Raw genomic sequence first — 24,107 nt, 5'->3', positions numbered from 1 at the left:
TTGCTGATTAATACGTTCAAGATCAGTATAATCTGAGTGACAAGTGGTGTGCTTCAACAATGTTTTTGGAGGGATCAGCAGTACCAGGATTGGATGTGATGACCCGTGAAATCTACTGTTGGGGTAATTACGTCCAGTGGAGGCTGAGGTGAGAATGGTGGTGTATTGATTTAAAGAGTAGTCTGCACCTGAACAAATATGTTTGCCTCAAATACCAAGGCTGTATGGGAGGGAATGTTTGACATGGAAAGGATGGCAACTGTCAAAATGTGAGTACAGCTGTTTGTTAATTAAATGTGGACTGAAGTGCATAGCTGGCCTTTGGCGAGGAAGAGATCAACATCAAGGAAACTGGCATGGGATTTGGAATAGGACCATGTGAAACTTAATTGGGAGAAGGTATTTAGAGATTACAGGAATTTTAACAGGTCAGCTTCACTGCGAGTCCATACTGCAAAGATGTCATCAATGTATCTAAACCAAACCAGTGGCTGAAGTCTTATAGATCCCAGGAACGCCCCCTCGAAGTGACCCATGAAAAGGTTGGCATAGGAAGGAGCCACCCTGATTCCCATGGCTGTACTCCTAATCTGTTTGTATGTCTGCTCCTGTAATGTGAAGTAATCATTGGTAAGCATGAAGATGGAAGTCATAGGTTTGGAATCAGGTGGGCATTGGCTAGGGAAAAGTTCAGCTTGCCCTATGCGCCCTCCTACCACCTGTAGCAGCCCTGTGACTGGCAAAAAATATACTATCAATGGGAGGGCCACCCGTGAAACAATACGTGTCATATACCAGATGTTATGTAAACACTTTCTGACTTTTACATTGGCATGACTACAACCCAGTTATCAGTCAGGATGAATGGGCATAGGCAGAGGGTGTATACCCAACACACGATATCCTGTTGCATAGCATCCTCCACAACATGACAGTCATGAACTCGGTGCCTGTTTCAACACATGCGTCATCCGCATTCTTCCCCCGGATACCAGTTTCTCAGAACTACACAGGTGGGAACTAGCGATACACCATGTCCTTGGTTCTCACCACCCAACTGGTCTTAATTTCTGTTATTTCCTTTCGTCTCAGCATTTCTTCACAGTAACTACTACTTTTTTCACTCCATTTTAGTTTTCTACATCTGTCATTTCTTGACCTGTCTATTTTTCGCTATCCCCCCCTCCTATCTCTGTTACATACAATGCACTTAGCTTTTCACCCTTATTAACTTGTGCTGATGTTTTTAGTGATCTCGGTCTTCCATATTACCTTTAAGCTCTTACCTTTTCAAATCTCATCCCGTGCAGTCCCCAACAGTCAGTCCTTCTTTCTCATCCCATCTGGTAAGTCTCCCCATGACCTGAGGTTCTGGGTGACTTTTATAAACTGTACCCATTTTCCTAAACCTCTCCCATCCTTTTCCTTCACCCCTATTCCTTCCCCTTCAACTCTTCTACCAGAAGAAGGAGCCACCGGCTTGGAAATGTGTTCTCCTGCTGCCGCTTGGTGAGTAGATTTTTTTTTTATCTGTCCATTTAAATTATTCTGTAAATAATTGATTGTTTTCATTGTGATAAACAAAAGCAAGTGTGTGACAGTCAGTTTCCTGAACTGGAAAATTTGCTATTTAAGTGAATAAAACAAGCTCATGCTTTGAACATTCCAATTTATGGTACAGTGGCTTGTGCTGCAGAATATATTTAGCACAAAAGTTGGGACTTGCAGATTTCAAAGCATCCAATGGTTGGATCAAAGGTTCAGGAACAGGCATAATTTAGTGTATAAATGTATTCGAGGTAAGGCTGGAAGCATGAACATTAGCACAGTTCAGTCATGGAAAAATACTCTTCCATTAGTCATAGAAAGTACAGTCCCACTGATGTTTGTAATGCAGGTGAAATGGGTTTACCTTTTCCTTCTGACTGACAAAACTCTTGAGCTCAGAAGAGAAAAATGCCATGGTGAAAAATTTAGTAGGGACTAACTGTTTTATTATGTCGTAACATACATGGAACAGAAACGTTTGTGCTACTAATATTTGGAAAGGGAGACTCCATGATGTTTCAAAAATGTGCATACATTTCCATGTCAGTATACACTGCTCAGCCAGAATACCATCTACTTAATAGCTGGTATGTCCACCTCTGGCCCAACACATTATGGCATGGAAGTAATGAGGCCTTGGTAGGTCACTGGAAGGAGTTAGCACCACGTCTGCACACACAAGTCGCCTAATTCCCGTAACTTCGGGGGGAGGGGGGGGGGGGGGGGGGAGTATGGGAAAATGGTCTCTGACTCCACATTCAATAACATCCCCGATGTGTTCGATTGAGTTCAGATCTGTCAAGTTGGGGGGCCAGCACATGAACTGGAACTTGCCACTGCGTTCCTCGAACCATTCCATCACACTTCAGGCCTTGTGACATGCTGCATTACCCTGTTGAAAAATTGCACTGCAATTGGGAACCATCATCATCATGAAGGGGTATATGTGGTCTGCAATAAGTGGTACTTGTGTATGTTACTCCTTCGCCATCATGGTGCCTTGCACGATCTCCACTGGACCCATGGATGCACACATGAGTTTGCCAGAGCATAACTGCACCAATGTCCAGTGACGATGGTCACAGACATGCCTACTTCATTCATAGTTGCCAATGTTTTGGTGTTAATATTGGCACATACATGGGTTATTGGCTGCAGAGGCCTATCGTTAAGAGTGTTAGGTGCACTGTGTGTTCAGAAACACCTGTACCCTGCCCAGCATTAAAGTCTGAAGTTAATTCTGCCACAGTTCGCCACCTGTCCTGCTTTACCAGCCTGCCCAGCCTATGACGTCTGACACCTGTAACGTGGGGTGGCCGCCCAACCCCCAAACTTCTGGACACCTGGGTTTCACTACGTATCGAAGACACTCACCACTGCACTCCTTGAATACTTGACAAGTTGTGCAGTTTCCAAAATACTCATGCAGAGCCTCCAGGCATCCCAATCTCCCCTCGATCAAACTCAGATAGATCGTGCGTCTTCCCCATTCTATACATGGACAACACACTGACTGATAGTACATGCACCACGCATGTGTCTGATTAGCTATCGCCTGGAAATGTTTATATCGATAGTCGGTTGGTGGACATAATGTTCTGGCTTATCAGTTTACATCTAAGGCAAGTGTATGGGTAAGAAAAACTATATTTGTAAAATTTTTGTGTGTCTAGGATGTAAGACTGGGCATTAGGAGTAGGAAAATCATCCTGCTTATTGACCAACGTACAGCGCATCCCCAAGAAACATCATATATATGTAATATAAATGTAGTGTTTTCCTCTCCCAATTGTACAAGTCACCTTCATCCACCTGACCAAGGCGTTATAAAATGCCTGAAACAAAAATACAGGAAGATACTGGTACAGATGAAGCAGGCTTGTTTTCATTCTGCTATGAGAAAGATTATGATCTTGGGCACTGCGCATTTTATAAGTGCCTGGGATTCCCTGCAAGAAAGCAAAGTTTCAAACCACTTCAAGAAGGCTAACTTTCACCAGGTACCAGTACTTACAGAGGACATCACACTAGAAAATAAAATAACTGCAGCTGAACAATGGCAGTAAAGAATGGGGCAAGGAGAAAACACTGACTGTGTTAGCTTTTATTAATATATTGATCGTGAAATAGGTGTTGCTGTCTGTCGGTCCACAACAATTGATCAAGGGTTGAAGGAACAAATTGCTGAGAAACAAAAGGAAAGTGAAGACGAGGATGAACTGGAACCTTTCCAAAAATTTAAAATATATTGAAGCAACGGACACTGTTAAGTTTTATGTTTTGAGGTCGACGAAGATAATCAAGATGGACCATTGAACATTAAAATTAGGACAAAAAAACAATCAATAACACGCATTTTTCATACATTTGTGAAAATGCATTGTATGTTATCGCGCTATAGTGTAGTTACGCTAACAAGATGCACAATATACTAACGGTTTATTGAAACAACCCCTATTCAGTTACTGGCAGTAAAGAGACACCAACTAAACGATGTTAGTTTGTTTTGAGAAGTGTAATAAAAATTGCAATTTTTGTGTGTTTTTATTTTTTTCCATTACATGTGTATTTTTGATGCTCAACGGTGCAGTATCATGTCACATGACTTTCCTGCCTTCCATCTGGCTAATGGCAGAAGTGTACATGTCCAATATGTTGTATTTAGCCAATGTTGCCGTATTTAACAGACTTTCGCCTTCTGTACATTAACAATTAATTTTGAGAATTTCTGAGTCTGACATTCCAAATGTGACCTTGAAGGTGCATTTTGAATGATAATTTATTGCTATAGCATGTCAGGAAGTGTGGCACTGTAAGATCCCATACCAACCCAAGTACGCGACCCGTAATTTCACATTTTCACTGACGAAAAAATCAAATCATTCCCAAATTAGGTAGCTTTCCACTTATGACGTTCAAAACCTGTGGTCCTTTCAAAAGCATGACAACAAGATTTCACTCTAATTATTTCTGTCAGGCATTGACTCTGCTTTAAATCCCTCACGACGATGATGATGAATACAGAAGTCATGTAAAGCCTTTGGAATTCACTGGAAAGGGTGCACCTTAGTAAGTAAGAAATTTAATATTTTTTCTCTCTTCTTGGAGTTTCTCCATTTATATTTATCAGTTAATTTTCCTCTTTCTTTACTAAGACCAACTTGATCACTAATTATACATTCTTAAATGTAACACTCGATCAATCAATCAGATTATTACTCACACAATGCATTACTAACTATTCTGAAATTTGAACCAAATCCTGGACATTACATTATTTGCATTCTCTGCACGTAATTCCCTCGCAATGAACTGTATTCCTGCACGATATTACGTCACCAATGGTTCACTGCTGTCTTTTACTTTCAACACAATACATAAATTTTGAGCAGATTGTTGCTAACACACATTTGCCTGTACGGCAGGAAAGAGTAATTCTGTGAATAATGCCCCTTAGATATTTTACTGCCTTCAAAGCCATCATACATATTAAACCCTTGCAATCTCAAGGAGGCGGAGGGAGAAGGGACTTATGTCCACCTTTTGAAAATACTGTCATCTAGTCAGTTACTTCATACTGTAAAATTTTGAAACAATTATGGTATTTAATGAATTCTTCTATCAGGTTCCATAAATGTTTTGAATTTTTCAGTTAAAGTCACGCAAAAATTTACGTCTTAGTAGTACAAGTAACTTTCCCCAATGAATGTCATATTCAATATTTTCAGGTTCAGGATGTTACTTACACATCAATATCTATTTAATAGGCATGCTGTTCATTTCTCTCTCTCTCTCTCTCTCTCTCTCTCTCTCTCTCTCTCTCTCTCTCTCTCTCTCCTAGGGAGGCATAAAGCACCCTTGGTAATACACATTATTGAAAGTGTGTTGATATTGCTAAAAGTGTACTAAAAGACATTTTCATTTTCTGGACCCTACTAACAGATCTTTAGAAAATACACTGTTAATATACATCAGCAACAATTAATTTTTTTTTAAGGTGGGCACGAACCTCAACCTCTTTTGGTGACACTTGTGCATATGTACTACATGACTGTGTTTTGACAATGCATTCCAATACTTTCTACTCGAATCTTGCTCTTCTCACAGTGTGATACATGCCGATGCCACATCTGTTCAATTTAAATGTTCTGTCCAATTTGTCTATTTAATCAAACTTTGTGTAGCAAGATGTGGGCACAGAAAAAATTTGGTGTGACCCACGGCCTACGCCACTGGCTGAACTCCATTAGTCCACCACTCCCAACATTCTTCCACCCAAACCAGTATAATGATGTCCTAGGACCTTGCTTGTGCCATAGGACCTCCAATGACCTTACTCTTAACATATTAGCCTACCAGGGACCAGATGACATGTCGAGCCACATGAATAGTGCTGAACATTGGTAAGCTCAGTAAAATTGTATGTTAAGCAGTCTCAGCTCAGTCCTGCACGCTTTTAAATCTCAAAGCCTTGGATCAGAAGGATCAGATCTTTGATAAACTGCTAGCAGGGATGGCATGTCAACATTCTTGTTTCGCAGTCAGTCAATCTCTTTTTGACTTACGAAAAATCTGGGATGAAATAATGACAATATTATGATATATCTAAAAAGAAAGATGATGTGACTTACCAAACAAAAGCGCTGGCAGGTTGATAGATACACAAACAAACACAAACACACACAAAATTCAAGCTTTCGCAACCAACGGTTGCTTCATCAGGAAAGAGGGAAGGAGAGGGAAAGACAAAAGGATGTGGGTTGTAAGGGAGAGGGTAAGGAGTCATTCCAATCCCGGGAGCGGAAAGACTTACCTTAGGGGGAAAAAAGGACAGGTATACATTCGCGCACACACACACACACACACACACACACACACATTTGCCTTTACAAATGTCTGCTTGTGACTGGGTATGTGCGGATGGGTGTGTGTGTGTGTGTGTGTGTGTGTGTGTGTGTGTGTGTGTGTGTGTGTGCGCGCGCGAGTGTATACCTGTCCTTTTTTCCCCCTAAGGTAAGTCTTTCCGCTCCCGGGATTGGAATGACTCCTTACCCTCTCCCTTAAAACCCACATCCTTTCGTCTTTCCCTCTCCTTCCCTCTTTCCTGATGAAGCAACCGTTGGTTGCAAAAGCTTGAATTCTGTGTGTATGTTTGTGTTTGTTTGTGTATCTATCAACCTGCCAGCGCTTTCGTTTGGTAAGTCACATCATCTTTGTTTTTAGATATATTTTTCCCACGTGGAATATTTCCCTCTATTATATTCATGACAATATTATGAAACTGACAATTCGTTACTCACCAAATTTAAAAGAAGGCCTTTTGGCCAAAAGCTTACCGTTGGTATTCTTTCTGTTGTGCCTGTCTGCAACTCGGCATCTTCTCTATATGATGAGCAGCAAAATGTCCTTTTCATGATATTGTCATTTTGACTCTTGAAATATTTAGTCCTAAAGGTAGCTGTTTGCAGTGATGGTTGGTGAGCAGCTGATCCATATTTCTTCCCCATAGAGCAACCATTAAGGTTATTACCATATGGGTACTAATGATTGGATAGTATGAAGGTCTGGGTTGGACGCTGGTATTTACCCTGCTTGGTAACTTAAGTCCCACTAAAATCTAATTTAGGCTTCTCATCTGAACTCTTCACAGAGTTACCCTTCGCAGCCATCTTTGTCTATTTTGGTGCATTACACTTCTTTTTCTTGAGTACCATCTGCCTCTCTTTGCCCCAAGCACTGATTATCTACGGGTTGTCTCCACTGACAACAAATTACAAAACCTTTATCCACTACTAGTTTTAAATAAAACAGACATCATCATCACCACCATCATGAGGTAACATAAAATTATTACAGTGATGTCAATCTTAATGTTGTGCCAATTAAAATTAAACTATAGAAAAATCACAATTTTATTTTTGTTGAAGACACAGTAAGAGTGACACACACAGGTGCTATAAAGATTTTATGTTGCCTGATAATCATTCTGATTGATACTATTATTGAATAAAGGTTTATTTGGTCAGCAGCTCTTGTTGTTATTATTGCTGTTGTTGTTGTTGTCTTCAGTCCAGAGACTGGTTTCATGCAGCTCTCCATGCTACTCTATCCTGTGCAAGCTTTTTCATCTCCGAATAACTACAGTCTACATCCTTCTAAATCTGCTTAATGTATTCAACTCTTGGTCTCCCTCTACAATTTTTGCCCTCCGCACTTCCCTCCAATACTAAATTGGTGATCCCTTGATGCCTCAGAACGTATCATGACAATCGATCCCTTCCTCTAGTCAAGTTGAACCACAAACTCCTCTTTCCCCCATTTCTATTCAGTACCTCCTCATTAGTTATGTGATCTACCCATCTAATCTTCAACATACTTCTGTAGCACCACATTTCGAAAGCTTCTATTCTCTTCTTGTCTAAACTATTTATCGTCCAAGTTTCACTTCCATAAATGGCTACACTACATACAAATACTTTCAGAAACGACTCCCTGACATGTAAATCTATATTCGATGTTAACAAATTTCTCTTCTTCAGAAACACTTTCCTTGCCATTGCCAGTCTACATTTTAAGTCATCACTACTTCAACCATCAGCAGTTATTTTACTTCCCAAATAGAAAAACTCATTTAATATTTTATGCGTCTCATTTCCTAATCTAATTCCCTCAGGATTACCTGATTTAATTCGACTACATTCCATTATCCTCGTTTTGCTTTTGTTGATGTTCATCTTATATCCTCCTTTCAAGACACTGTCCATTCTGTTCAGCTGCTCTTCCAGGTCCTTTGCTGTCTCCGACAGAATTACAATGTCATCGGCAAACCTCAAAGTTTTTATTTCTTCTCCATGGATTTTAATTCCGACTCTGAATTTTTCTTTTGTTTCCTTTACTGCTTGCTCAATATACAGATTGAATAACATCGGGGATAGGCTACAACCCTGTCTTACTCCCTTCACAACCACTGCTTCCCTTTCATGACCCTCGACTCTTATAACTGCCATCTGGTTTCTGTACAAATTGTAAATAGACTTTTGCTCCCTGTATTTTACCCCTGCTACCTTTAGAATTTGATCGAGAGTATTCCAGTCAACATTGTCAAAAGCTTTCTCTAAGTCTACAAATGCTAGAAATGTAGGTTTGCCTTTCCTTAATCTATTTCCTAAGATAAGTCATAGGGTCAGTATTGCTTCCTGTGTTCCAACATTTCTACGGATTCCAAACTGATGTTCCCCGAGGTCGGCTTCTACCAATTTTTCCATTCGTCTGTAAAGAATTCATGTTAGTATTTTGCAGCCGTGGCTTATTAAACTGATAGTTTGGTAATTTTCACATCTGTCAACACCTGCTTCCTTTGGAGTTGGAATTATTATATTCTTCTTGAAGTCTGACGGTATTTCGCCTGTCTCATACATCTTGCTCACCAGATGGTAGAGTTTTGTCAGGACTGGCTCTCCCAAGGCTGTCAGTAGTTCTAATGGAATGTTGTCTATTCCCGGGGCCTTGTTTTGACTCAGGTCTTTCAGTGCTCTGCCAAACTCTTCACACAGTATCTCTGTCTTACCTATCTGAAACCTTCCAGCGTCGCCAGGCCTCTTCCACCTATACAACCTTCTTTCATGATTCTTAAACCAAGTATTAGCTATGAGTAAGTTATGTTATGTTATGTTCTGTTCTGTTATGTTCTGTGCAAAATTCTACTAGGTGGCTTTATCTTTCATTCCTTATCCCCATTCCACATTCACCCACTACTTTTCCTTCTCTTCCTTTTCCTACTACGAATTCCAGTCCCCCATAACTATTAAATTTTCATCTCCCTTCACTATCTGAATAATTTCTTTTATCGCATCGTACATTTTTTCAATCTCTTCATTATCTGTGGAGCTAGTTGGCATATAAACTTGTACTATTTTGGTAGGCATGGGCTTCGTGTCTATTTTGGCTACAATAACGCGTTCACTATGCTGCTTGTAGTAGCTTACCCACACTCCTATTTTTTTATTCATTATTAAACCTACTCCTGCATTACCCCTATTTGATTTTGTGGTTATAATCCTGTATTCACCTGACCAGAAGTCTTGTTCCTCCTGCCACCACTATATCTAACTTTAAACTATCCGTTTCCCTTTTAAAATTAAAAAAAAAAAAATAATTAATGGATCCGACATTCCACGCTCCGATCCGTAGAATGCCTGTTCTCTTTATGCTGATAACGATGTCTTCCCGAGGAGTCCCCGCCTGGAGATATAAATGGGGGACTATTTTACCTATGGAACATTTTACCCATGGAATATTTTACCAAAGAGGACTCCATCGTCATTTAACCATACAGTAAAGTACAGTAAAGCTGCATGCCCTCGGGAGAAATTATGGCTGTAGTTTCCCTTTGCTCTCAGCCGTTTGCAGTACCATCATAGCAAGGCTGTTTCAGTTACTGTTACAAGGCCAGATCTGTCAGTCATCCACACTGTTGCCCCTGCAACTACTGAAATGGCTGCTGCCCCTCTTCAGGAACCACACATTTGTCTGGCCTCTCAAAAGAGATGCCCCTCCTTTGTGGTTGCACCAACGATATGGCTATATGCATCACTGAGGCACACAAGTCTCCCCATCAACGGCAAGGTCCATGGTTCATGGGGGTGTATATAAATATGACTTTCTTCAAATACTATCTGCACAAAATATATTACTGATTCCCATTTATTAGAAAGCCTTCAACTTCAACTCAGTCACATACTTTGTTCAGTACTCCAATTATTATGTGACCATGACGCAATGTTGTAAGATTTTTTCAAGTCAAGAGCCATTGTGTAACATTCTGTTCCAATAAATTGGGAGAACTGAGAATTGTGTGGCTATTCTGTTTTCATTGCCATTAATTGTAATGAAATGCCGTAAAATATTTTGAAGTTCTGGTAAAGATGTATTTGGTTGAGATTTGTTACATAACTAGTACTACTGCACACATAATTTCTTATAAGTGATAAACTGTACATGTTACTCAGTTAAAATCTTGAGCTACCACACATGCCATGAACCCTGTTGTGGTATCTGCTACTCTGAAAAGAGTTATACAATGACGCTTCAAATAATACTTACTAATAGAACAATATAACAGCTGTGTACCGCAAGTCTCTAGAGGAACGGAAGGTTCCAAATGATTGGAAAAGAGCACACGTAGTCCCAGTCTTCAAGAAGGGTCGTCGAGCAGATGCGCAAAACTATAGACCTATATCTCTGACGTCGATCTGTTGTAGAAATTTAGAACATGTTTTTTGCTCGAGTATCATGTCGTTTTTGGAAACCCAGAATCTACTATGTAGGAATCAACATGGATTCTGGAAACAGCGATCGTGTGAGACCCAACTCGCTTTATTTGTTCATGAGACCCAGAAAATATTTGATACAGGCTCCCAGGTAGATGCTATTTTTCTTGACTTCCGGAAGGCGTTCGATACAGTTCCGCATTGTCGCCTGATAAACAAAGTAAGAGCCTACGGAATATCAGACCACCTGTGTGGCTGGATTGAAGAGTTTTTAGCAAACAGAACACAGCATGTTGTTATCAATGGAGAGACGTCTACAGACGTTAAAGTAACCTCTGGCGTGCCACAGGGGAGTGTTATGGGACCATTGCTTTTCACAATATATATAAATGACCTAGTAGACAGTGTCGGAAGTTCCATGTGGCTTTTCGCGGATGATGCTGTAGTATACAGAGAAGTTGCAGCATTAGAAAATTGTAGCGAAATGCAGCAAGATCTGCAGCAAATAGGCACTTGGTGCAGGGAGTGGCAACTGACCCTTAACATAGACAAATGTAATGTATTGCGAATACATAGAAAGAAGGATCCTTTATTGTCTGATTATATGATAGCGGAACAAACACTGGTAGCAGTTACTTCCGTAAAATATCTGGGAGTATGTGTGCGGAACGATTTGAAGTGGAATGATCATATAAAATTAATTGTTGGTAAGGCGGGTACCAGGTTGAGATTCATTGGGAGAGTCCTTAGAAAATGTAGTCCATCAACAAAGGAGGTGGCTTACAAAACACTCGTTCGACCTATACTTGAGTATTGCTCATCAGTGTGGGATCCGTACCAGATCGGGTTGACGGAGGAGATAGAGAAGATCCAAAGAAGAGTGGCGCGTTTCGTCACAGGGTTATATGGTAACCGTGATAGCGTTACGGAGATGTTTAACAAACTCAAGTGGCAGACTCTGCAAGAGAGGCGCTCTGCATCGCGGTGTAGCTTGCTCGCCAGGTTTCGAGAGGGTGCGTTTCTGGATGAGGTATCGAATATATTGCTTCCCCCTACTTATACCTCCCGAGGAGATCACAAATGTAAAATTAGAGAGATTAGGGTGCGCATGGAGGCTTTCAGACAGTTGTTCTTCCCGCGAACCATACGCAACTGGAACAGGAAAGGGAGGTAATGACAGTGGCACGTAAAGTGCCCTCCGCCACACACCGTTGGGTGGCTTGCAGAGTATAAATGTAGATGTAGATGTAGATGAATTTTATCCAAACATTCATTACCTTGAATTGTAATTAAGAATTTACTTATAAGCTGAGAAACAATAAAATAATCACAATTACAATTTTTTACCTCATGCATGGGATCACAATTATTAGATGTAAATAACCCAACATCCGGACACTAACTTTTGGCATCCATTGATTTCATTTTATCGATCTGCAATTTTTATGTACTATAGGACTGACCAAATGAAATACAACATAAAATATTATCAATATCATTAGCTTTTTATCCACTTCCTTGGAAATAGAATAGAATCATAGAATCAGTTGTTGACACTACACCCCGATCAGAATAACAAATTAATTGACAGCAAGTTGTTTATTAACATTGTTATATGTGTTAGTTATTGTTCAGCGCTGAGCAGAATGTTGTGTCGCACAGTTTGCGAATTTTGAGATGGTAGAGTTAGAGGAGCAACACGTCTGTACCAAACTTTGCATGAAACTCAAGAAAACCTATACAGAGACATGCCAAATGATGCAGGAAGCTGACAGTGATGGGTGCCATAAGCTATACTCAGTGCTACGGATAGTTTACACGCTTTAAAAATGGCTGGACAGAAGTTAAAGATGACCCTCATTCAGGATGCCCTTCGAAGTCTACCGATGATGCCCATGTCAGGAAGTCAACGAAATTGTGCATATCAATCAAAACCTGCCTGTCTGAGAGATTGCAGAAGAATGTAACATTTGAGTTGGATCATGTCACGAAATCCTGAAATAGCATCTTGGAATGCATTGTGCTGCCACCAAGTTTGCCACATAGTTCATGAGTCAATACCAGAAAGACCTTTGCCTTGCAATCTGTGAAGAGCTTTTGGATCACGCAAATGATAACGAGATGTTCCATAAGAGAATCATAACTGGTAATGGGACATGAGTCTACAGTTACGATGTTGAGATCAAGGTTCAATCTTCATAATGGGTTGGGAAAGATTCCCCAAGACCAAGAAAAACTTGTCAGGTCAGGTCAAATGTTAAAGTCATGCTGATAGTTAGTTTGACATTGAAGGATTAGTTCATCATGAATTTGTGCCACAGGGACAAACTGTTAATCGATGGTACTGTTGGGATGTGTTGTGACACCTTTGAGAAAATATGAGAAGGAAATGGCAATAAGGGAAGGAAACGGCCTGAAACATTGTGAGACAATTCATGGCTCTTGCATCACAATAACGCACCTGCACATTCGTCCCTGTTGGTGTGTGACTCTTCCACAAAAAATGAAATCACTTTGCTGCCTCATCCTCCATACTCTCCAGGCCTGACCCCTGAGGATTTTTCTTTTATTTCCAAAGTTGAAAGCACAAAGATCTGCAATAATAGATGAGATAAAAGAAAATTTGCAGACAGCACTTCGCGCAATCCAGCAAAAGGCGTACCAAGTCTGCTTATGGAAGTGGAAACGGTGTTGGAAGCAGTGTATCAACTATGGACGAGAGTATTTCGAAGAAGACCATACACAATAAGTAAAAGATAAGTGTAGAAAAATTTTGTGGCCAAAGTTCCGGAATTTTTTGAACATATCTCATATGTATATTGTAGTGCATGAAACTCATTTCTTCCCTTGAACAAACAAGTATTTAGTTTTTTAGTCATGATGCCTTTAACTGTATTAAATCACACTTCCTTCCCCTGTCGTGGGGCTACCCAGCATTCACTACTGCATATCACCAAAAAATATCTACAGTCTCCTCCCCTGTCTATGATCTACAACATCTCATGTGCCCTCATACTGCAACTTCTGCCATTCTGTAATGTGGTATATAGAGAACACAGGAATACCCATGTCTGCTTACCGAATCAGCTGTGAGACAGACTGACCACAGTTCCTTTGTATGTGCTGGAATAGCCTCTAAAACTTCTCCAGCCGCTATGTCAATAATAAGCAATTGCCCATCCTTCATTCCCACAAGCAAGTGCCGATCTCCTGGTGCAAAACATGAGCACAGTCCGTAACTTGTCTCAACAGTTCGTAGACAGGCTAATGATGGTCTGTGAAAATACTTGTTATTAATACATATATACACAACCTTCAGGCAAGACAACCATTGTTTTTCATTAACCATTGTGAAAAAGAATATTCTAGAATAAGTAGTCACTTAAAATAAATATCTAAAAATTTATTTCAATTGTAGGACAAAGATGAGATAACATAAGCCACTAAATACCTAAAAGCCAGAAAGAAGGTTTTCTTCTTTAACTTATATGTATCTACATTACATGGAAGTGGATGTGTGTGTGAGTGTCTTGTGAATTTTGTAAAAAAATACAATTCTATTTCAGTGATACTTTAATATGAACATTTAGTTTGGAATGCCGATATCAAGTGTCCCTCTACTAACCATACACTATACTGTCTGGTTACACTGGGCATAAAATTTTTTGTTGTTGCGCGTGTCAGTGATGTTACGCAACTAAACATTGTTGGTTGTCTGTGATGAGATAGGAGCTAGTGCACTTCATCTTACATCTTATCTATTAGTTTTTTTATTATATACATAAAAACAAAGCTAAGACTCCAAATACACAAGACAAGCCTCAGTTCACAAGTATCTACTATTTCTGCAATGATTTACATCAATATGGTGACTCTGTTAGTCACAGTCTACATTAAAATGTAATGAAGAGGATCACTTAATGGGAAGAACTTTCATTCTTTCCTTTCATTAGAGACTTCAAATGCTATGTGTGTTTTCTAGCATCCACTCTCATGTTATACATTTAGGAATGAAATGGAAGTACCTGTTCCATAATTTTACTGCCTCAGCACTTGCAGAGGCAATTGCTAAATTATCTGAACTGAAACACACTGAGCGGACTTCAGAATGATGTCCTTGACTTGATATTTTACGAATACATTTGCATTCTGCCTCTTTATTTGTGCCGATGACTGAATGTAGCTCAATGCTGTTGTTACTGAGGGACACAGATACCTACAACAAATTGCAGAATGATTAGGAAACAAAGCACAAAATATTATTAAAATAAACAGTTATTGCTACAAGTGTTGCTTAAGTATGTATACTTTTATTGTATTGATATTTTACATGTGAACATTTTACATTATACTTGACTGCGACCATTATGAACATCAATATGACATAATAATTACTATTAAGTAGTCTCTTTATTGTTCTTTCCATTATGTGTTTTGATGGAGCACACCATCATCAGGTGGATTTATTACAATCCAAAAGGCATAAACATTTACTACCTGATTACTGTGGGCAACTTGTGGCAATGTACTGCAGCAGAAGATAGAAGTCTCCAGAGGTAGGTACTGGCCAACAAGTCGGGCCCATTATTCGATATTTAAAAATAAGTCTTTCATAAAATCCAACAATGGAAAATCCAGGATGGAATGTAACAATAGTAGAATTTCATAAAACAAATAAAACTTACTCTTAATTCCTTCTGACTCCCCATAATTACATGTGCTGCCTTAATTTTTCCATTTGCTTTAATTACAGGTAATCTTGCAACTTCATCTTTCAATCCAGGGACCAGGGATGTATCAGCCTCAGGTGGATCACAGTTCTCTTCTGCCCTACAAATGTTTTGGACATAATGCATTACCCATGAACTGTAAAGTACAGGTAGTACTTTTGTACAGAAACATAGCAAAACACATAGCCTTTAAGCTTTTTCTTTTGTGCTGCTGAGAAAGAGGAGCATGGAGAATGGGGGAGTGAAACAATCAGGTTTCACCAAACACAGGCAGAGGAGTAATTCAGAGAGAGAGAGAGAGAGAGAGAGAGAGAGAGAGAGGGGGGGGGGGGGGGGATAGTGTTCCACCTCCCTAACATAATGCACCACAGAATTATTCTTTGAGAGAGAGAGAGAGAGAGGGGGGGGGGGGGGGATAGTGTTCCACCTCCCTAACATGATGCACCACAGAATTATTCTTTATGTTTCACAACTAGTAAGAACTGTTATCTACTGTCACCATGCATACTGATCTTTCTTTCCTGAGAACCAGTACATCATATGATTGACTAGGAACTGATTCATTGTTCATTTCACAAAAAGAGCTTCAACAAAGTGTTCACAGATGCAAACACTAACCCAAAGTGTCAAACTTCTACGAATTCAGAATTAGGGAGCAATACAGCAAAAAAATATATATATACACATTACAACAAGTGTTGTAGTCAATTTAGTAATGTCAAAATGTTTCAGTTTCTTACAACACAGATCTGAAATATTATAAAACCATCCCATTATGAAGAACAAATGGCTGACCTCTGACAGTTTTCTACTAAGAACAGTTTTTAAACTATCTTTTGTACCACGTGAATATCTTCAAATGCATGTAGGCTTAGATTCAAGGGGAGAAGGGAATGAAAGAATAAGCATAATCAAACTAAAAAAATAACATTGCTATAAAATAACACTTTAATCAGAAGAAAGACAGTCAGTTCAACAGCATACATTTTTGAAATCAAAATATGATGCTGGGTAACATTCAGTACTATCTCACTCCAACCCGTGCTATGTTTGCATCTTCTTTGGCACACTATCTGGAAGATGGTTGAGCTATTGCTGCTCAAGCAACATAAGTTTGATGACAACAGCTCACCTGAGACCATCCAGTATCTGCGGAAGGTTCTTGCAAGTTTCAATTGGTACCAAGCATGCTCAAATTCTGCACCTGCCAATGTAACAATGAAGCTAATCTCTGTTTCTCTCTCCCTCCATTCAAAAAATTTCTTTTCTTGTTTGTTCATAATCAACAACTACAGATCACACTGATCATGTGAAGACAACTGCGTTTGTCTGGGACATAGCTCTCTCAGCTGCATGATAGTTGTGTTTGTCTGGGACATAGCGCTGTCAGCTGCCTCCAACAACCCAACACAAACTTCTATAGCATTCTCCCTGGGTACCTATGAGCCACAATTACCAAGCAGCAATCATCAACTGGTGCTGTTGACTACCAGCTACCACTATGTAAAGATTTTCAGTACTGTATGTCTGACGACAGAGGTTGAATGTTTCACTTTCATCACTGTGGTGCATGCCACTTCAGTGTAAAACTACCCTTTGTAACAACTGTTCTTCCTGTAAAATGACAATGTACATACAATATAACCTTGAAATGACCCTACAAGACATGTTGACAAAGTGGACAGTGCACACAAGCCACTTCATCCTGTTCACTCTACTGAACTGCACTGAAAATACAAGTTTACTTTTGCCTACATTACACAGGTGGGCCGTACATAACGATGTTCCATGGTTAATAATACTGCTAAAGAGGGACTGAGAGAGTGGTGAGAGTCAAAAAGAAATGAAGCCTTATAAGAGACACAAGAAAATGAAATACTGAGATGAAAGTTGTTCATTAGTGTCAGTCAACTGAGACAAATTGAAGTCAATGGGACAAAATAATAACCCAAAAACTTCCTTGACAAAGACTATGTTCACTCTTCTCTCCCAATGGTCATCTAAAAAAATGTCAATATGAAAGTTGCATTTATGTAAATTATTCCTTTTATGGCTTTGACATCCATTGTAAGCAAATCTATTTTGATGATGAGTCTCTTTGCAAATGCATCATCAGTCTTACAACTTCTTTCTTATCTACCACAACTGTTCAAACAAAATATGGATGTTTCCACAAAAAAGCAATACAGAAACTTGCCAGCAGTAGCCTTGATGAAATATTGTGGAATTTAGACAATGTGATCTGCTGGCAAACCCAAAAACAATGTTTTTAAGAAATCTGCTGTGGTAACATAAAGTAGCACAACAATTAAATGTTTTCTAACTACTGTAACAGTATTTAATAACAGGATAAAAATTCTATGTAGGGCAATGCAAATAATGTTAAAGACAAAACTTCTCTGTATAAATGAATCACAGAGAAATATTTGGGAATAGAAACAGTAAATTGGACATTTTTAACTTGCATTCTTCTGTATGGTATTAAACAGTGCACAAAACGCGCACGCACGCACACAAAGCCAGCAACCATATGGTTGCACATTTGTTAAACAATGGAAAGTCCAGGTTGGAATAACAGCAATATTATGAAAAGGATAGATTGCTACTCACCATAAAGATAAAACACTGAGTTGCATACAGGAATAAAGAAAAGACTGTAACACACTAAGCTTTTGGTCAAAGACTTCTTCAGAAAGGAAATACACCATTCACACCAGTAAGCACAACTCACGTACATATGAGCACAACCTCTGGCCTGAGGTAGCAGTCTTGTGTGCGTGAGGTGTGCTTGTTTGTGTGAATGTGTGTGTGTGTGTGTGTTTCCTTTCTGGAGGAGGCTTTGGCCGAAAGATCAGAGTGTAACAGTCTTTTTGTTGTGCCTGCCTGCAACTTAATCTATCATCTTTATGGTGGTTCGCAATCAATCCTTTTCATAATACTGCTGTACTTCTATTAGTAACACTATGCCACACATAGTGAGCAGGACCAATTTATAGAAACTTGCAATCATCTTCAAGATGTCGACTGCAGTTAAATCAGCCACAACAACCTGCATCATGGCAGACTATTGTAAAGGACAAGTTAAGAACAGCCAAAGCTGCTCTGAGACAGTCATATTCAAATGATCAAGAATGTTTCAAATTAGCTGAACTGTGTAACGGAACCTATTAAAGGCTTTACTTTACCGAAGTATGCGATACCCTCCAAATTTAACCAATTTAACGAGTATTTATGATTATAGAAAAGTTATTGTGTATGTTAACAATGATTGCATAACATGTTTCCATAAACAGTCAACCCATTAAATTATACTGAATAACTGACCCACACAAAAGTTAATATCACTTGATCACTGATACAGCAAATGTCATCATGTAAAAACACTTAAGTTCATCTTAAATAATTAATATGAAGTATGAAAAATAGTGGCCAACTTACGTATTTTGGATCTCCTTAAATAAAAATCACCCAGTGAAACCTATTTGTTCACTAGGACCGTTTTCACTCAGTATTCACGTAAACACTCCTATTTTAGACGAAAACCAATGTAATTCTTAATAATTCGTGTTATTTACTTATTTATGCAAATTAGAGAAGTCAATTGACAAACTTCTAAAAAATGGCCTTTTTGTAACAAAGAATTATTCTGTTCAAATGGCTCTGAGCACTATGCGACTTAACTTCACGGGTCATCAGTCGCCTAGAACTTAGAGCTAATTAAACCTAACTAACCTAAGGACATCACACACATCCATGCCTGAGGCAGGATTCGAACCTGCGACCGTAGTGGTCGCTCGGCTCCAGACTGTAGCGCCCATAACCGCACGGCCACTCTGGCCAGCTAGAATTATTCTGTCAAGTCAACAAATCTGTCTGTCATTTTAATAACCTGTTAAATTATGTCACTCGGTATAAATTAATAACTTTTCTGCACAAATTACGAGAACAGTTGTACATGTGACTTATAAACTATATCTCTTTTTAGTAGTTCTTTGACACGGTTATAAATACAAGCAGCAAGAAGGGTTGGGAGCGAAAAATGAATGTCACTTTGGTAAAGTGTATGTGTGTTATTGTTCGAGGTGGATAAACATTGCAAAGAACATGTAAAAGAAGTGCTACTTTGTGTTGTGTCATTGTCTTTGGTGGACAGTGGAATTAAGATGGCCACCAGAGTAACAAATATTCGAAGTTTAAATACTTGTTGGTTTCGCTCATTATTGATCATCAAAAGCACATCAAAAACATGGGACCTCATCTTTTTACCCCTAGACAACCAGATTTAGAGCCAGCATTAGCATCGAGACACAGCAGCAATCCAGCAAGCAGCAGCGATTACCACAATGCATTTTAATGGCGCCAACCTAACATCAAGTGCTAACAAGCTCTGTAAATGGGAGTGAAATAGTGCGATTATAGCAATATCTATGACTAGGCGACCATTATAAAAGTCTTCCAAATGTGTATATTTAGTGTGTATATTTTCTACTTTTGTATCTACATTAGTGGTATTCAGGTTGTATTCTTGTTTAAGGTTTTCTGGTGTTTTGTCTATTCTGTGATCTAATCTTTCTACTTCAGTATCTACTCTGTTGTTGATGACAGCAATGCTGTCTGCGTTAGCTTGTATGTTTTCATTTAAACTTTCAACTTTAACTTGTAATTCTTTTCTGAAGTGTATCAACTGTTCTCTAGTGTCCTTACTGAGGGTAGTTTTAATTTCCTCACACTTCTCATTGAGATGAGTACTTAATAGATCAAAATTCAAACTTAACTTATCCAGTCTATCTGTGTTTTCTTTAAGTTTCAAACCTAATAGATCAAATCTGTCTGTGTTTTCTTTAAGTTTCAAATTTACTTGTTCACTCGATTGTTTAAGTTGCGAGCTTATTTGAGTTGCAAACCCTGTTAGCCACTCTGTTAAGTTTAATTGTTCACCCTCCTCTAGTTCAATTTTTACATTTCCTACGATCTAATCACTCTCAGGTAGAGACATGTTAACTATTAACTTTTTAAATGACAACAACAACAAGAAAATACCTTGCTTTTTTTTCTGTAGCTCTGCTATGATGTCGTGGTCGGTGTTCCTTGTTGGCTTTCTTCACTTTTATTTGGTTTTATCGAAGCTGAAGTCTTGATTGATGAATTCCATTGACATAATTCAGATGTTAATCTTATGAGTGGTGTGGTGATAATTTTTCGTAGTCGCACATACACACGTTTTTTCACTTTGAAATATTTTCACTGTTGCCACACTGCACAAATAAACTTTTTTGTAGTGCTAAGCACTTACGAAATTTATCGCTGCACTATTATCATCGATGCACTTAAAGATCCCCCACTTTTATAATGGTTGCCTAGTCGTAGATATTGCTATAATCGCACTATTTCACTCCCATTTACGGATCTTGTTAGCGCTTGATGTTAGGTTGGTGCCATTAAAATGCATTGTGGTAATCACAGCTGCTTGCTGGATCGCTGCTGTGTCTCGATGCTAATGCTGGCTCTAAATCTGGTTGTCTAGGGGTACAAACATGAGGTCCCGTGCTTCTGATGTGCTTTTGATGATAGATAATGAGTGAAACCAACAAATATTTAAACTTCAAATATTTATTACTCTGGTGGCCATCTTAATTCCACTGTCCACCAAAGACAATGACACAACACAAAGTCCCGCGCCCGGGTTCCCGAGTTCGATTCCCGGCGGGGTCAGGGATTTTCTCTGCCTTGTGGTGACTGGGTGTTGTGTGATGTCCTTAGGTTAGTTAGGTTTAAGTAGTTCTAAGTTCTAGGGGACTGATGACCATAGATGTTAAGTCCCATAGTGCTCAGAGCCATCTGAACAACACAAAGTAGCACTTCTTTTACATGTTCTTTGCAATGATTATCCACCTTGAACAATAACACACATACACTTTACCAAAGTGACATTCAGACTCCGCTCCCGACCCTTCTTGCTGCTTGTATTTATAACCTTGTCAAAGAACTACTAAAAAGAGATATAGTTTATAAGTCACATGTACAACTGTTCTCGTAATTTGTGCAGAAAAGTTATTAATTTATAACGAGTGACATAATTTAACAGGTTATTAAAATGACAGACAGATTTGTTGACTTGACAGAATAATTCTTTGTTACAAAAAGGCCATTTTTTAGAAGTTTGTCAATTGACTTCTCTAATTTGCATAAATAAGTAAATAACACGAATTATTAAGAATTACATTGGTTTTCGTCTAAAATAGGAGTGTTTACGTGAATACTGCGTGAAAACGGTCCTAGCAAACAAATAGGTTTCACTGGGTGATTTTTATCTAAGGAGATCCAAAATACGTAAGTTGGTCACTATTTTTCATACTTCATATTAATTATTTAAGATGAACTTAAGTGTTTTTACATGATGACATTTGCTGTATCAGTGATCAAGTGATATTAACTTTTGTGTGGGTCAGTTATTCAGTATAATTTAATGGGTTGACTGTTTATGGAGACATGTTATGCAATCATTGTTAACATACACAATAACTTTTCTATAATCATAAATACTCGTTAAACTGGTTGAATTTGGAGGGTATCGCACACTTCGGTAAAGTAAGGCCTTTAATAGGTTCCGTTACAACTGGAAGATGGAACTGACTGTATTTGAGGAGGAGAAATTCTGAAATCTACCATTTGACTCATTTAGAAACGACATAACAAAGGAATTATTTATGATTTTATTCCAAGCTGTTACTTTCTCAGCAACAGTAGTATGGTATATATTTCAGGAAAAAATTCAGTCATCAGTTGAAGAGTTATTTCTGTCTTGCTCAGCAGTTTTGAGAGATCATCCTTGCGTCTTCAAAAATACTAAAAAACATTGGGATGCATGAATTTTATTTTGAAATAAATTATTACTGCATTTCCGAGATATGTTTGTGCAATACAAAACACATAAACATTTTCCACTCTTATATCAAACAGCCTTACAACAGATGCTCAATAAGCAATAACTACCTTTAAAATATATATTTAGCTGGATAATGTAAATACATTTATATGCTAAATTAATAGATTCTTGTGGAAATACCGGGAAAGTCTTTTTTTCTCCTTTTTTTGCCTCTTCTTAAAGCGTGCTTGTGTTTCTTCATCCGATTTAAAGTGATACAATTCCAAACTGTTATCAGTTCCATGGCAGCACAACACCTGTCCAGTAGAGTCTGCAGTTAAAGATACAACTCGGCCCTTCCCAAATCGGAGTAGAGATCCTGCCTTCTGACATATAACTGGACTCTGCAACAAATCAAATCTCTAATAACCAACAGCTGGCATGAAAATAATGTCAGTTAGATGACACATAACACAGAAGTCATACAAAGCCTCAAAGCATACTAACTGATATCAAAAATAAAATATATGAGGCACACGAAATCCTGTGTGTACAATACCAATTACTAACAGCTACACTTAAAAATACATCCAGGTGGGCACTCACACAATAAAATTAAAAAAGTTATTTTGCAACTAAATTTCTCTCATAAATAACATTACTGAAACTGCCAATAAAAATGGAAAATTGTGCCCTTCTTCTGCCAAATATTTACCACTCAGCTAAAAGCACGAACTACTCACTAATTACAGTTTATAGAGAAGCAACGATCAACAATGTGAGGGTGCAGAAAGCAATAGAAGCCACTGTATTACAGACACACAATGTTTATCCACATGGCGTATGGCCTGTAATAGGAAGTGTCATGATGATCTCTCCATTGGCACATGATTCTGAGTTACTCCCCCATTTGGATCTCAGGGAGAGCCTGCCAAGGCAGAGGTAACCATCCAAAGAGGATGAAATAAGCAACAAAAGAATAACATTCTATGAATCAGAGCGTGGAATGTCAGATGTTTGAAAATGGCCTGAAAGCTACAAAATATGAGAAGGGAAATGCAACGGTTTAATCAATCTAGATAACAGTGTGGGTCAGTCAGGTGAGATGGAAAGAAAAAATTGATTTCTGGTATGATGAGCACAGAAAAGTTCAGTGATAGGGTTGTTTTCATCAAACAAAGTCCAACAACAACGCTTCGGGTATATGTGCAGACATCACAAGTAGATGAGGATGAGATAAAGTATATAAGGATACTGAATAGGTAATTCATTATGTAAATGATTAATGGAAAATCTCATATAAGATGTGAAACAAATACTAACAAAGAGATAGAGGGGCTGGCCAGTACTTACCTCAGCTCAGTACAGCCGATAGATACACACAAAACAGAACTGAAAATTTACATTCCTAGCTTTCGGAACTTTGTTCCTTCATCAGGGAGGAGAGAGGGGAAAAAAGGGAAGAAGGGAAAGTGGATTCAGTTACTCACAACCCAGGTTATGAAGCAACAGGGAAAGGTAAACAGGGAGGGTAGCAAGGATGGAGGCATGGTTGTCAGAGGGAAGCCAAAGATATTCTACTGTAAATACTGTGCCAGCTTCAAACCAGAGAGGATGCATACAGAAGTAAAGAGGTATATAGTATAAAGATAAACACAACTATGTAGGATAAAAAGATGCGTGAATGGCTAAAGA

At 38.7% G+C, this 24,107-nt stretch overlaps 1 protein-coding gene across 1 annotated transcript in view; it reads right to left on the bottom strand.

Annotated features, from left to right (window-relative positions):
- The window catches only part of LOC126473949 (WD repeat-containing protein 3), a 122,660-nt gene that overhangs the window by 51,670 nt on the left and 46,883 nt on the right, over window positions 1-24,107 (bottom strand). The window contains exons 6-9 of the mRNA XM_050101311.1: window positions 22,614-22,816; window positions 15,503-15,647; window positions 14,843-15,033; window positions 13,897-14,092 (exon numbers count right to left, since the gene is read on the bottom strand). Coding sequence (XP_049957268.1) covers window positions 13,897-14,092; window positions 14,843-15,033; window positions 15,503-15,647; window positions 22,614-22,816 — 735 coding nt within the window. The remainder of the gene's footprint in view (window positions 1-13,896; window positions 14,093-14,842; window positions 15,034-15,502; window positions 15,648-22,613; window positions 22,817-24,107) is intronic.

Source organism: Schistocerca serialis, chromosome 4 (genome assembly GCF_023864345.2).
Source record: "Schistocerca serialis cubense isolate TAMUIC-IGC-003099 chromosome 4, iqSchSeri2.2, whole genome shotgun sequence".
Taxonomy (NCBI): domain Eukaryota; kingdom Metazoa; phylum Arthropoda; class Insecta; order Orthoptera; family Acrididae; genus Schistocerca; species Schistocerca serialis.
This window is presented reverse-complemented; position numbering and strand designations above follow the sequence as displayed.